Source organism: Xenopus laevis, chromosome 8S (assembly GCF_017654675.1).
Source record: "Xenopus laevis strain J_2021 chromosome 8S, Xenopus_laevis_v10.1, whole genome shotgun sequence".
In the NCBI taxonomy this organism is placed as follows: domain Eukaryota; kingdom Metazoa; phylum Chordata; class Amphibia; order Anura; family Pipidae; genus Xenopus; species Xenopus laevis.
The window spans coordinates 20,956,273-20,971,975 of record NC_054386.1 but is presented as its reverse complement, the minus strand read 5'-3'; the positions used below and the strand labels follow the sequence as shown (position 1 = coordinate 20,971,975).

At 40.0% G+C, this 15,703-nt stretch overlaps 1 protein-coding gene across 2 annotated transcripts in view; it reads left to right on the top strand.

Annotated features, from left to right (window-relative positions):
• LOC108700484 (sodium/potassium/calcium exchanger 4) overlaps positions 1–15,454 on the top strand; it is an 84,114-nt gene extending 68,660 nt beyond the window's left edge. For both annotated transcript variants that reach the window (XM_018233690.2, XM_041574887.1), the window contains exons 11-17: positions 480–652; positions 3,168–3,318; positions 3,767–3,933; positions 5,441–5,555; positions 6,198–6,310; positions 7,756–7,821; positions 14,691–15,454. In XM_018233690.2, coding sequence (XP_018089179.1) covers positions 480–652; positions 3,168–3,318; positions 3,767–3,933; positions 5,441–5,555; positions 6,198–6,310; positions 7,756–7,821; positions 14,691–14,843 — 938 coding nt within the window. In that variant the 3' untranslated portion in view covers positions 14,844–15,454. The remainder of the gene's footprint in view (positions 1–479; positions 653–3,167; positions 3,319–3,766; positions 3,934–5,440; positions 5,556–6,197; positions 6,311–7,755; positions 7,822–14,690) is intronic.
• The last annotated feature ends 249 nt before the right edge of the window (positions 15,455–15,703 follow it).

Below are 15,703 nucleotides of genomic sequence, written 5' to 3'. Positions count from 1 at the left end.
CACAAGTGCCGAAATTCCACTCTGATTCCAAAGAAGACCGAAAAAGAAGATGGCACCCGTGAAATCCTGAGGCCAGATCTGCATGGAGGGGTAAATAAAAAAATTAGGGGCATTCGCCCAGGGGGCATTTAGGCTGTGGGGGAGGAGGGAGGTTGGTCTACGCAGGGTAGGTTTTTTTTCTAGTATGGGTTTGTTTCTCCTTTAAGCAGGATAAGGAAACAGGTCCCCCTCCTAACTGTTTTTTGGGACCCAGTTAGGCATCTATAACACTAGGGGACTAATACTGGGAGACTAATTTACCAGTCCCCTACACCCATATTATAAGTCCTCCCCTGTGTAACTTGTAGGTCAACAACAAGTGAAAGGCCCATATTTGACAATCCTGGTATGAGATATTGGTATCTAAATTGCCATTGCACATTACAGGTTATGGATGACTTGTTCTAGACAATTTTAATTCATGTCTTTCCCATCAATAGTAAAAGCAAGCCAGCAGTATCACAGTAGGAACACGGTGGTGATGGTGGATGAGATCATATGCTCCAGTCCTCCCAAGTATCGGTTCCCTGAAGCTGGCTTACGAATAATGATTACCAACAAGTTTCCACCAAGAACTCGTTTGAGAATGGCCAGCAGGCTCATAATACATGAGGTGAGCTTCACGTTGCGATGTTTCCTTCAGCTTTTAATCAGTTCTAATGTCTCTAGCCAAAATTTTTGCAGAAGTATTACAATGTCTCTGAGCTTTGGTCCCCTTAAAGCTCCAACTCCTTGTTCAAAAACAATCAACATATGCTGTTGACTTGTAGGAACTTTATACATATTTGTTAATAATGTTTCCAGATGAATGGGCAATATGCATAGTGAATGCCAGCAAGCAAAAAGCCACAAAGAATGAAAATGGTGATGTCACTGCTAACATCAAGTGAAGTGTTTAAGGCATTTTGAAGAGCTGTTCTTTAAAGTATATTTGTAAAAAAAACTCTATATTTCAGCTGGGCTGCAGTAGGTCAGGTAGCCTTGTAGACTCACGGTGGTATCTGGGTTTTAAAATGGTAAGAGATACATATTTCTTAGTAAGTAACTTTTCTGGAATGTTAAAGAAAATGATTTGTGTTTTGAAAAGATCTCCATACCCTATGTCTCCTAATAACATTAATTAAAACCAAAAGGATTGTTTTGCCTTTACTTATATCGTAGTTGGGATCAAGTACAAGGTACTGTTTTATTATTACAAAGAAAAAGGGAATAATTTTTTAAAACTGGAATTATTTGATTAAAATGGAGTCTGTGTCAGCTAAAAGTATTTTAGCTGACACAGATTCCTATTCAATTAAAATAAACACATATCTTACACTTATCTATCTTAAGCTGGCCATAGACGCAAAGATCTGATCGTACGAATCAAGGATTCGTACAATTTTCGAACCGTGTGTGGAGAGTCCCGACATTTTTCGTCCGGCGGAGATCGGTCGTTTGGTCGATCGGACAGGTTAGAAAATTTCTGTCGGCTGCCGATAATATCTCTGCGTGTATTGCCGATCGTACGATTTTCAGTGGGAGACTGTCACTAGCTTTGGTTGGACATAGATATCGTACGATTGCTGTCAGGGGCAGAACATTGCTGATCTGTTCTTTAACTAATCTGACTGGTAAGACTTTGATCTGAATGGTTAGTGGCAGGTCGGGAGATGGGAAAGTCCAATTGTACGATGATTCGTACGATCGGATCTTTGCATCTATGGACAGCTTTATAAACACACATCTAACCAGGCTGAGTGTTCTATCCTTGTACCCTTCACAGGGCCATAGCTACTGGAGTTACATTGTAACATAGTAAGTTAGGTTCAAAAAAGACACACATTTATCAAGTTCAACCTTTTAACTTTATTTTAACCCGCCTAACTGGCAGTTGATCCAGAGGAAATCAAAAAACCCAATTTGAAGCCTCTCCAATTTGCCTCCGAGGGGAAAAATTCCTTCCTGACTCCAAAATGGCAATTGGACTAGTCCCTGGATCAAGATAACTTGAGCTATCTTCCATAACCCTGTATTCCCTCCCTTGCTAAAAAGCTATCCAACCCCTTCTTAAAGTTTAATTCCCTTCTTAATCTAATGTATCAGCCTGTACTACAGATTGAGGGAGAGAATTCCACATTTTCTCAGCTCTCACTGTAAAAAAACGCTTCCGAATATTTAGATTGAACCTCCTTTCTTCTAAACGGAATGGGTGCCCTTGTGTTAGCTGGGAAGACCTACTGGTAAATAAAGCAAATGGCGTTAGGGGCCTTAATGGCAAGGAAAGCTGCAAATCTGTAAAAACACCTGAACTACGTGACCATAATCATATGTTTTGAAAATTAGACCATCCTGGCCATCATGCACTTTAATTTTCTAATGAACATTCTGCATGCTGGAAACTAACAGCAAATTCAGTTTACAGTGTTTTTTGAGAAACTTTTTTCATATCTATACTATTCAATGTAACTTTCTGGATCCTTCTGGGCAGCAGATGTCATGGAGGCAGCCAGAAACTCAGGAGATACAGTAATTGAATATGGCTTCCAACCTGCTCTGCATATCCTATGCTTTACTGTGTAAGTGACCTTGTCACATTAGATTGGGTTTGGACTAGTGATGGGCGAATAAATTCGTCAGGCGCAAATTCGCGGCAAATTTCAACACTTTGCCTGCCACTGGTGAATAAATTCGCAAAAATTCGCCTGTGTCAAAAATGTTGTACTCGCATCGGAAATGTCGATCGCATCAAAAGCGATTGACTTCAAATCCTGACATGAGGCAAGGTTGGCTCAGGCTGTAGTCAGCAGCCAGTTATTAGGGGTGGCAAAAATCAACTGTTGGTAACTTTAAAGAGCTGGATTCCCCTTTTTTAAACTAAAAATTGGCTCCTCTAGTGTGAAAAGCGCAATAGCACTTCCAATGCCCCCCACCCCCCTAAATGACCTGGTCAGACACCAAAGAGGTAAACGCGGAACCCCAAACAAAAGCAGCACGGGTAACATCACTGGCAAATGCACTGGATTGTGGGAAATTCTCTGTGTGTCTCCAAGGGCTACATTTCTTCTGATAATTAAAGCAAAACAAAATTTAGGTTTCTATTTGTGTTGATCTTGAAATTAAGGTTCAATTATACTTTCTGTCCACAGAGGCAGCGACTTCTCCATTCTGCCAATGGAATGAGCTCCACAACACTGGATGGAAAGCGGGAATTATTAGAGAATGGAGGCCTACATGTGGACAAAGATGACTATGAAGATGAGAACGAGGCCAATTATTTGGTCCCCTTTTCGGTGCCCAGTAAGGACCAAAAAGATTGTGCTGAAATATGAGAAATTGTTTATGGGCAGAAGTTGGTTTGCTCACAGGGTAGAACCTCTAAATTGCAGGATATAATAGGGGTTAAACTACAAAGCGGGTTTTGATGGGCATGCATGTTTCAGTGACATGGAGGAGAGTCTGTAGAATTATCTGTGTGCTTCAATTACAGCATTAACCGATACAGAAAAAAGTGATGGCTTCTGCCAACCAACAGCTGTTGAAGTTAATATAGCCATAATCAGGCAGTTGCAGAAAAAAAATCAAATATAATTATATTCTTCCTGTTTCCACCCCTTGTTGCCTCTGCACTCATCCACATACCTTTTTCCCAGAAGTAGAGCCTTATTTAAGTGTGTGTATAGCACATACTTTTGTTGGCCTGCCAGAGAACCCTACTGTTTACCATCTCAAATCTTTCTTTCCTTAGGTGGTTGTGCCAACAAGTTCAAGTGGGCTTTCTCATGGCCCTTAATATGTATACTCTATTTCACCATCCCAAACTGCAGCAAGCCACGCTGGGAAAACTTCTTCATGCTGACATTTATAACGTCCACGCTGTGGATTGCCATCTTCTCATACTTTATGGTTTGGATGGTGAGTAAAGGGTGTGGATTCTGTGTCATGTTCACCTGTGGGCTGAAGCACAAGCAAATAATTAAATTCACACGCAGTTCAGGCAACCAGCCATAAAACTGCCAGCAAACAGACTCCTTCAGAACACACAATAGCTGTGTATTATTATTTTTGTTTGGTTTTGAAATACTGGGCTGACAGTTAACAGGGAATTTTTCTGATAATTCAAAGCAAGGACATCAGTAGCAGTATGCAGTGAGAACCCTGAATACTGCCACCTTCAGTGTTTCCCTGTGTTCAATTGCGCACTGCTCGTGATTTGTGGGGCGCATTGACTCTTGCCACCAAAATGTACTACTGGAAGGCATAGCTTTGGGCACAAGTACTTTTAATGAATGGCATCAATTCACGCAATTACTAACTTACCCCTGTGCTTCATAATTGAATCATATATTTATGTTATTTGATATATGGTATCCTTAAAGGGGAGGTAAAGGCAAAAAAATAAGATCCCATTTTTACTTTCTTTAATGAAAAAGAAACCTATCTCCAATATACTTTAATCTACTGTTTTTATAAGAAACCTGACTGTATGCAGTGATATTCCCCCTTCGTTTTACTTGCTCTGACTGCTGCGGATAGGAAACTTCAGATGGTCCCTAACTGCTCTGCAGGGAAACGATCATACTTTCAAACAGCAGGGGGAACCCCCACCTTACTTCCCAGCCATGCAGAACTCAAGCAGCTTTGTTTGTTTCCCTGTAAAGCAGTCGTCGACTGTGTAGAGATTCGTATTGGATTTTATTTTTGCCTGTACATCCCCTTTACAGTTTCCAACTCCAGCTGCAGAGACAAAGATCATGGAGCCAGATTTAGACAGATAAACTGGGATTCTATTTGGAGGATTATTTTGCTGCAGCCACTGGTTCTGCAGAGTTGGAGAAAGTTTGTATTAAACAATACAAGATGTTTAACAAAGTTACAAGATGGTGACCGCCTGTGGCCAACTTTGCATTCCCCAGTAAGACTTTGCGCCGACAGGTGCTGTAACATTTGTATACAGTTTACGCTATGGGACATTTGTATCAGAGACAGCAATACTTTAAAATCATCCAAGAACTCCAAAAGCCTTTATAAGTTAATGAGGTTCATATTGATGGATTATATGGTGATTTATCTTTCCCCTCCAATAAATAAACTCAAATGTACGTGCAGGCTATTTCCTGTGATAATGTGGGCACATAACCAGTGCTGCTGAACTGCAATTCCCAACAGATGGCTTTCAGCAGATGCTGGGAGTTTTAGTTTAGCAGCAGCTGGAATGCCACAGGCTGATCTCTGCTACTACAGTGTATGTTCTGTGGCCAGAAGCTGGCTGATGTAATAGGTACATGTACTGTATCAGTCTGATTTCCCTCTGGTGTCTATAAATAAAGAACAGACATCTGTATTGGTCACCACAAGCTGAGGCTGTGCAGGAAATATCTAGACCTGCTGTCATTGCTCATTGCTTTCTTTTACTGTACAGGTGACTGTGATCGGATACACACTTGGAATACCCGACGTGATCATGGGCATTACTTTTCTGGCTGCAGGGACTAGTGTTCCAGATTGCATGGCAAGTTTAATAGTGGCCAGACAAGGTATCATTCTTTCATGACTATCTACAACTGTAAGGAACAGTTCAGTGTAACAATAAAAACTGGGTAAATAGATAGCCTGTGCAAAATAAAAAATGTTTTTAATATAGTCAGTTAGCCAAAAATGTAATGTATAAAGTCTGGAGTGACTTTATGTCTAACATAGAACAGAACACTACTTCCTGCTTTGCAGCTCTCTAACTCTGAGTTAGTCAGCGACTTTAAGGTGTGGCACATGGGACATAACTGTTCAGTGCAGTGGCTTAACTACCGGGGGAGCAGGGGGTGCGATTGCGCCAGGGCCCACACCCTTCAGGGCCTCCCCTGGCAGCTTGCGCGCCACTGATTACGGCCGAATGATCGCGTACGGTGGGGGGGGGGTGGCTGCATGTCCCGCACCAGGGCCCACCCCCTCTAGTTACGTTACTGGTTCAGTGAGTTTACAATTGATCCTTAGCATGCAGCTCAGATTCTAGAACAAACAGTTATGACCCATGTGCCCCCCCCTCAAGTCACTGGTTATACAGCACTTATTCTTTTTCGGTCTTATATAATATATAGCGAATAAAGTACCCCTCCGATTTGTACTATGTTTAACAAATGTAATTAGACTATATTCATGTTTTTTTGCTTATTACATTACAGGACTTGGGGACATGGCTGTATCCAACAGCATCGGAAGTAATGTATTTGATATCCTTGTAGGACTTGGATTACCGTGGGGGTTGCAAACAATGGTTATAAACTATGGCTCTACAGTAAGTAATATGTAAATCATTGTAATATATACTGTACATTTGTAGTAACACTGTTGTATGACACAGTATAGGTATACCGTTCTGTGTGTAATATTGGATATTTTTAGGGGGTTATTTTCTAAACTCCGAATGCAAAAATCGGACTTCTAAAAAAATCATAAATTTTTTGGAATTCATTAAACCTTGAGGATAGAAAAGTCAGAATCAGAAATGTGTAGTTTTCAGGCGTGAAATCCGAAAAAAACTTACAATTTGGATTCTTTTCATGATTTTATCGAGTCTTTACCCTCACCAGATTTTTTCAAATAAGTTTATTGATGAATATGGTAAGAAAAAGTGCACAGGAGTTTGGTCGAAGTGGTTTTAAGAAAATTGAAAATTTTCAGATTTTAGTAAATGCTGAAGATTTTAGTTTATGAAGTATATAATGCTGTAAGTGAAGTGTTTTTGTGTGTAAAGCTGTGCACTGCTCTGTATTAAACTAAGGGGCAGACGTATCAAAATGTGAGATTAGAACTCACAGATCCATGTCCTATTATTTGTATGGGATTTTTAGAATCGTATTTATCAGTGGAGTTCACCATTTGATAAATATGCTTTTAAAAATCCCATAGGAATGAATAGAAAGTGAGTGAGTTTTTCTTTGAGTTCTAAATTCACACTGCCCCTAGACATATAGTGGGAAATTCACTAAAGGGCGAAGTGATTAACGCTGAGATAGATTCTAGCGCTACTTTGTACTTGAACCTCAGGTGAATTTTCGCTCTGGCGAATGGACGTAACTAACCAAATTCACTAAAATGGGGATTTTACTGAAAGTTACCTCTTGCGCCAGACTTGCCTTCACCACCTCAGACCAGGCGAAGTGCAATAGAGTAGATAGGACTTCCTCAAAAAAAAGTTGAAAATTTTTCTAAGTCCCAAAAAACGCTGACGACATTTCATTTTTCAGGGTGATAGGCTGCAAAAGATCATAATTTTAGGGTACCCGCCTTCCCCCATACAATATCTTACATATGGCACATAAACTATACACTGGGCTCATGTGTAGGGCAATATAACAACTCTATTTTCTTTTATTAAGGTTCCCTGGGCTTGTGTAATGTAATGTATTTGCTGCAACATATACGTCCATTAAACTTTAACTTTCCGCCGTATGCAAATTAGCCAACGCTAGCGCAACTTCGCTTTGCTTGCCAAATTAGCGAAACTTCGCCATTGCTCTGCGCCCTGGACACAACTTCGCATTTTAGTGAGTTAGCGTTGTCCTGGCGAATTTTGTGGCGATGTGAGTGAAGCCGTTGCTGGCGAATTTCTGCAGTTTAGTGAATTTCCCCTTATACAGTGCTCTGTGTATAACAACAAGGCATTTAATCATGTGCAACAGTTGGGGGGAGGGGGGTGGTATTTACAAATTTATGCTCATGATTCTTCTCCCTTTTCAGGTGAAGATTAACAGTAAAGGTTTGGTGTACTCAGTCATTCTGTTACTGGGATCTGTGGCCCTCACTGTAAGTTCTTTCAGTTCTCCTATATAACAACAAGCAATAACACTGTGCAGTTTGAATTTCTGTCTTGTTGTTATTAATCAAGCTGATTCATTGCATAATAAATCTGGTATTAATGCAACACTCCTATACACCAAATTTCCGTTCTCCTAAATTTCTCTGACTTCTTAACCGCTTAGGTGCCATTTCTAATAATAGCAATGTGTTTCTGTCTATTCGTTTGTCTGTAGGTGGATATCTACTGCTATAATGTGAATCACACATACACCATCTGAGTGCGGCTGCTTCAGAGTTATTTTGTGGTTTGACTCAAGGGCCGAGTTCCAAGCTGGTGATTTTCTAAGGTCTTCACAGGTTAATGCACTTGATCCCGCATTAAAAGATTTAACTTGAGTGGGAGTTATCAGCAGATCAGTGCATTATCTTTCAGAAGACCTTTGAGAACAATCCCTATTAGCGGTTGAGTAACAGTCCTAATATTATTTGTTAGAGTTATTTGTTCAAGAAAAACACATTACATTAACTGACATAGTAGTACGGCTTGTTTTCATGCACCAGTTAATTATATTTTATGAAACAATTCCTTTAAGTGCAGCAGCTAAGGGAACCACAATATCCTGCAAAATAATGTAGCTTCAGGAAGCAAGTTTAACTGATTGATGGCTAGTGAGTAGGATGCTGAATTGTGGCACAATACACAGAGCACCATCAGTCAATCATCACTAAGGCACAAGGGTTTTACAGGATGACCACAAGATTCCTGTATAAATCAACAAAATCCAATTTGGGGCGTTCTTACTGTTATAAGTACTGTTTTTATACTTTATATAGCACCAATATATTGCTTAGTGGTTTACAGAGATTATACATTAGTTAACATCAGTCCCTCAGCCAGTGGAGCTTACAGTCCAAGGGGCAGATTTACTAAAGAGCTTTCGCCAGCATTGCCACCCACATGGACATCGACGATTTACGAACAGGCGCAGGCGCCAATTCGCTAGTGAAAGAGATAGACGCTAGCAGTTATTCTCACTCTATCGCCAAGTGACTTTTCGCTCTGGCAAATTGACGTTGCTCTGCAAAAGTTGCTCTGCAAAAGTTGCTCTGAGGCTTTTACTGAATGTTACCTCTTTCACCAGAGTTTCCTTCACCAGCTCAGACCAGGAGAACTGCAATGGAGTGCATTGATCTTCCTCCTCAATCTTCTGTCATAAATCATAAATCTGAAGTTAGGGTCTCCAGGTAGAAAATGATAACCCACCACAAGGGGGAGGAGGCCCAGGTGCATCGCCCCGAGCCCTCAGCACGGGGAGCGGACAATCCGAATAAGTCTTTGGAGCAGGCACTCAAAGAAGGCAAAACTTCCACCAGGCAACAAGTTCAAAGTGAAGAGTTTATTGTGTCCAAAGCCTTACGCGTTTCGTGTTAGGCTATGATTAAGTGTTTATGACATGAAACGCGTAAGGCTGTGGTACAATAAACTCTTTTCACTTCTGTCACTAACATTATATTCTATGAGTGGAAAATGCATCAAAGTTCAAAAAACGTTGGCGACCATACAACCTTAAATTTGCCGCCATAAGCAAATGGACCTGAGCACAAGATCTCTTGCGAATTTTTGCTAGGCAGAAATGAACGCTTGCATATCTTTGCTTTGAAATGCTCGTATTACCGAAGTACCGTTAGCAGAACGTCGCCAGCCTTCGGCACCCAGTACGAAACTCCACATGTTAGTGAATTGGCGTTGTCTGAGCGAATTTTTCACCTGACGAAGTGTTGTGCTGGGTGCGAAGTGGACTCTGGCGACTTTTCACTGGTTAGTAAATCTGCTCCCAAGATCCCTATTACATTCAAACACACCATGGTCAGTTGTATCAGAATCCAATTAACCCGCATGTATATAAAAGCTCATTGCAAATAATGTTCTGGCTGAGATTGGATCGAAGACCCCAGCACCAAAAGTCAGAGGTTCTAACCATTGCTCCACCATTGGCGTTTTAGATAAAAAAAACAGATGAAGACCTCAGGTTGAATATCCAGCATGCATATTACAAATTTTCAGGCGTCAATTCAAAAAAGTCTCACAATTCGAATTGTCGCACGATTTTGTTGGGACTTTTCCTGCACGTACAATTTTTGGCTTTTACTTTAAATAAATGGTCTTGTCGTATAGCACAACAAATTTAAAAATAAATAATATTGACTCAGAATTCATAGAATGTGTACCTCTACCCTAAATATCTAGTTAAAGAACAGTAACACCAAAAAATGAAAGCGTTTTAAAATAATTAACATATAGCGACATATTTATCAAGGGTTTGAAAAAACGTAGAAATTCGAATTCAAAAAGACCAACTGAAATTAAGTTTTTTTTGGTCGAATATGTCAGTTTTCGATCGAATAGGTCCGTATTCGGTTGAATTCGAATCGTTCGAATCGAAGGAATAGCGCATTTGATCGAATTCGATTAGACGTTTTTCCCAAAAAACCTTTGATTTTTCAAAGTCCACCAATAATTGGTGGACAGCAATTCAGCAGGTTTTAAATGGCGAATGGTCGAAGTCGAATTTTTAAAGAGACAGAACATGATAAATTTCGATATTCGAATTTTTAATTCAAATCGAATTTGGACTATTCCCAAGTCGAAGTACACAAAAAATAGCTCGAAATTCGAATTTTTTAATTCGAATATTCACCTCGACCTTTGATAAATCTGCCCCATAATATACTGTTAGCATGCACTTCTAAAACAGTTGTTTGCTTCAGAAAAACGCCTATCGCCTATATAACTCAGCTTCTGTTTAGCTATGGGGGCAGCCATTCAAGCTGGGAAAAAAGGAGACAAGGCACAGGTTACATAGTAGATAACAGACACGCTCCATCCAATACAATCGTGTTTTATATGCTATTTGTTACGTATCCTGTGCCTTTTCTCCTTTTTTACCAGTTTGAATGGCTGCCCTCATGGCTATATTTAGTTTATATAAACTAAAGTAGTCTTTCTGAAACAAACACATCAGTTTTACCTGTGCAGAGAAACATTACATTATATTTTAATCACTTTGATACACTTTGACTTTTTGGTGTTACTGTTCCTTTAAGGAGAAGTAAAACCTAAAAACTATTATGGCTAGAAATGCTGTATTTAATAAACTGAACTTACTGCACCAGCCCAGAGGTTTGACAACCCTTTAATAGTAATGATCCATGCTTTAAAATATATGCACAGCAGATTACCATCTTTGATTAGGCAATTTTTTTGCAAGACAGTGGGGCAGACTTACTAAAGGGCGAAGTGGCCGTCGCTAACAAAGATTCACTAGAAAACCAATCCACAGCGACATTGCCAATTTACTAACATGCATAGAGGACAATTCACTAGCAAAAGAGGCCATCGCCAGCGCAGTTCCTCTCCCTATTGCTCAGGCGAACGATCGTTATTCCTCAAATTCACTAAAGTGCGAATTTTACAGAACGTTACGTTTCGCCAGAGTTTCCTACGCCACCTTAGACCTGGTGAACTGATAAGATGAAGTTATATCCTCCTCAATCTTATGACATCATATCCTGTATGCCGGAAAGTCCTAAAAAACATTGGCGTTTTTCCATATTTTAAAGCAGGATTGCCTTCAAAAGTTCTAACTATTACAGATTTTTGTGTTAACATTTTTTTCCCCAATCATTTGAGGGGCATGCCACATTTGTTTAAGGGTGGGCTCATGTCTAGGACATTAGAGGATCTCTTTTGTCTTTATTTTGCTTCCTTGGACATTTGAAATAAAAAGTGACCACTTCAAGCATTTGCACCAACATCACTAATAATGACATATATACGACCTATATATACCCGCCCTATTCAAATTGACCTAAGCATAAAAGTGCTAGGCAGAAATGAACGCTAGCAAAAATTCGCTATTAAATGGTTGCGCTAACGAATTAACGCTAGTCAGCATTTGCCTTTAGAGACACCACTTCGCATTTTAGTGAATTAGCGCAGTGGTGATGAATTTACGCCTGGTGAAGTGTGTTGGATCCTTCGCTGGCGGAAATTCGCCCTTTAGTGGATTTGCCCCAGTGACTTAGCAAGGGCTCATTGATCTCTGAGCTGCCACTGAGAAGTGACGCTTTGGGGTTGTCAAAATTACATACCTGTAAAGTATTTATACTTCATATGGTGAATTAGTTCCTACTACTGATATCAGCCCTGTGCTGGGAATTAGTAGAATAGAAGATGGGGAATGACTGGGGGGCGGGGCATTTTTGGAGGCACAGAACTTCACTGCTAAAGGGCTGTGATGGCCTTGGACTGGTAGAGAAGCCCAAAACATGGGGTGCAACATGTCTAGACCAATATGCCATTGAGCTTTAGTTTTCCTTTAAAGGAGAAACAAACCCTTAATAAGAAAAAACCCTACCCCCCTACCCTACATAGACCCCACCCTCCTCCCCCCAGCCTAGATGCCCCCCCCGGCAAATGGCCTTAACTGTTCACTTACCTGTCCGTGCAGATTCTGTCCAGCGGAGTTCATGGGCACCATCTTCAGCTTCTTTGGTAATCTTGGGAATGAGACCAGAGCTTCGGCAATTTTTGTGAGTTTTGGCGCATGTGCAGTTGACGCGAAACAGAAAACTGCTTGAACCGTGCATGTGCCAATACGCCGGTCTTATTCCGAAAGAAGCTGAAGATGGCACCCATGAACTCTGCTGGACAGTAAAGAGTTAGGGGCATTTGCCCAGGGACAGCTAAGCTGGGGGGAGGAGGAAGGGGGTTCTATGTAGGGTGGGGGGGGGTAGGGTTTTTTTTTATTAAGGGTTTGTTTCTCCTTTAAACTGAATAGTTGAAGACTGATAAACAGATCTCTTCAGTAAGTAGAAACTGCTAACACACAGTTTGAAAAAAAGCTTCAGAAAATGTGAAATTATAGTTTGTGGTGACTGTGGCCCACTAGGAATTTAGAGAATAGCATGAAAGGTTTATAAAACCACTGATAAAATTCCTTGCTAACCAGGTATGACATGTAAATTACCCAGCATTCTACAGCACTGTGTGGCCCTTTGTTTCATAAATAGAAATTATCAACATGTGAATGGTGCACTCATTTTTATGTCTAAACATTTTGAAATGAAATCAAGAACAATTTTCTGCACTGAGCAACAAAAGTTTGCTGCAGTCATTGCACAAAAAATCTATTCGTTATTGCTCTTGGTGCCGCTGAATTCGGAATTTTGTGCAACTCTGTACATTAACACCCTGAAGCTACACCACCTCCCAAAGGCAGTGGTACATCTATGTTTCCCACAGGGGTCAATTGAACAAGGAAGTTTTGTCCAAAATTGCACACTGCTGATCAATAAATGACCCCCATGTACAACAGCAATCCAGCTTAGAATTTCAGCAGCTACTTGGTAGCTTGGGTCCAATCCACCCTAGTAACCAGGCAGTAGTTTCAGTAACAGACTTAATGGGGAACTATCGCAAAAATGAAAATTTAATATAAGCTTCAGCATACAGAAATAAGAAACTTTCTAAATACAATCAGTTAAAAATTCTGTACTGTTTCTGATATCATCAAGTTTATGTTTGCTGTCCCTCTCTCAGCATCTGTTTCTCTTCATTCTGTCTTCTTTTAGGAGTTGGGTGTCAGATACTCATTGACAGTTAGAGTCAATATATCTTATAGGGGGGGGCTCCTTTTGCCTAGAAGATGTATTAGAGCTCACACCAGACATCATGTCTCTCTACATGCAGGATTTGTGCAAAAGGCAGTTATTTTGTTAGATTTTTGTAGTGGAATCAGTTCTTTGAGTGAGCTCTAATACATCTGCTAGGAAAGGGAGCCCCCCTATAAGGGCTCTTACAAACGGGCGGTTTTTCCTGCGTTGTGATTTCTTATGTTCAGCCGCAAGGGAACACAGGAGTAGATGCACTCAATTATTGTGAAGAGGGCTGTACTCGCACAGATGCATGTATGCGCCGAATGCAGGTGAAATGCAACATGCTGCGTCCCACCTGCGTTTGCCTCTTAAATGCATCTGTGTGAGTACAGTGCCCTTCACAATAATTGAGTGCATCTACTCCCAGGAAAAACTGCCAGTGTGTAGGAGAAGAGAAACAGATGCTGAGAGATTGAACATAAACTTGATTATTTCAGAAACAGTGCAGAATATTTAAAGGAAAACTATACCCCCAAAATGAATACTTGAGCAACAGATAATTTATATCATATTAAGTGACATATTAAAGAATCTTATCAAACTGGAATATATATTTATGGAAATATTGCCCTTTTACATTTCTTGAATCACCATTTTGTGATGATCTGTGTGCTGCCTCAGAGATCACCTGACTAGAAATACTACAACTCTAACTATAAGAGGAAGAAGTGTAGAAGAAAAAAACAGAACTGTCTGTTAATTGGCTCATGTGACCTTACATGTGGTTTGTTTGTGTGCACCGTGAATCATATGATCCCAGGGGGGTGGCCCTTACTTTTTAAAATGGAAATTTTCTATTTATGATTACCCAATGGCACATACTACTAGAAAAGTATATTATTATGAAAATGGTTTATTTACATGAAGCAGGGTTTTACACATGAGCTGTTTTATGCAATATCTTTTTATAGAGACCTACACTGTTTGAGGGGTATAGTTTTCTTTTAATTGATTGTATTTAGAAAGTATCTTATTACAGTATATTGAAGCTTATATACGTTTTTTATTTTCGAGATAGTTCCCCTTTAAGATGATTAGCAGAGGGTCTGAATAAGGATGGTTAAAAATAAAAAACAACAATAGAGTTAGTAAATTTCTATAGCTGTGTGATAAAGATGAGAGTGAAATGTATACAAACTTGTGTTTTATTCTCGCAGGTGGTTGGTATCCATGTAAACAAGTGGAAACTTGACAAGAAATTCGGTCTCTACGTGCTCTTCCTTTACGCCATCTTTCTGTGCTTCTCCGTTTTGATAGAGTATAATGTTTTCACTTTTGTCAACTTGCCAATGTGCCGCAATGACTTTTGATGACAGCAAACGTACAGGCCAAAGTTATAAGAGATTCACTTTTTTTTCACACTAGAGACAAAACATCAGGGGTGGAATTTCTGTTTCCTTTCTGCTTATTTGATGGGATGCCTGAGATCTCTCCCTGCTATACCTGGATTTGTCTGCTCCACAAGAATGTAAAGGAAAATTAACCCCTTTAGTGCAACAGGGTCATCAGGCATTTATATGGCCCATAAAGTACTGCCAGGGTTAAAGTCTTCCGAAGAAGCGGAATCCAAACATGCTGCTCTTTTTTTTTTTTTACAAGAATCAAGACTTTTATTGATGGGTGCATTTTCTTACTGCTTGTTATGAAGACATTTTAATAACTAATCCGCTGCTTTGGGTGTTCAGCAATGGAACATTCATTTTCTGAGGGTGTTTAAGAATACTGGATATGCTGCACAAATGTAGTCTCTACATGTTTACCTACTGGAAGTATTTTTTGAAACAATTGGCTGTTTGTAGTTGCATGCAAAGGGACAATGATGGAGGCTTTTAAATTTGCCCCTAGAAAACATCCCTGCGGTGAATTTCTGTACAATTAAAGGGATACTGTCATGGGAAAATATGTTTTTTTTCAAAACGCATCAGTTAATAGTGCTGCTCTAGCAGACTTCTGCACTGAAATCCAATTCTCAAAAGAGCAAACAGATTTTATTATATTTAATTTTGAAATCTGACATGGGGCTAGACAAATTATCAGTTTCCCAGCTGTCCCAGTCATGTGACTTGTGCCTGCACTTTAGGATGGAACTACTTTCTGGCAGGCTGTTATTTCTCCTACTTAATGTAACTTAATCAGTCTCAGTGGGACTGATTGTTGTTCTTAGATCTAC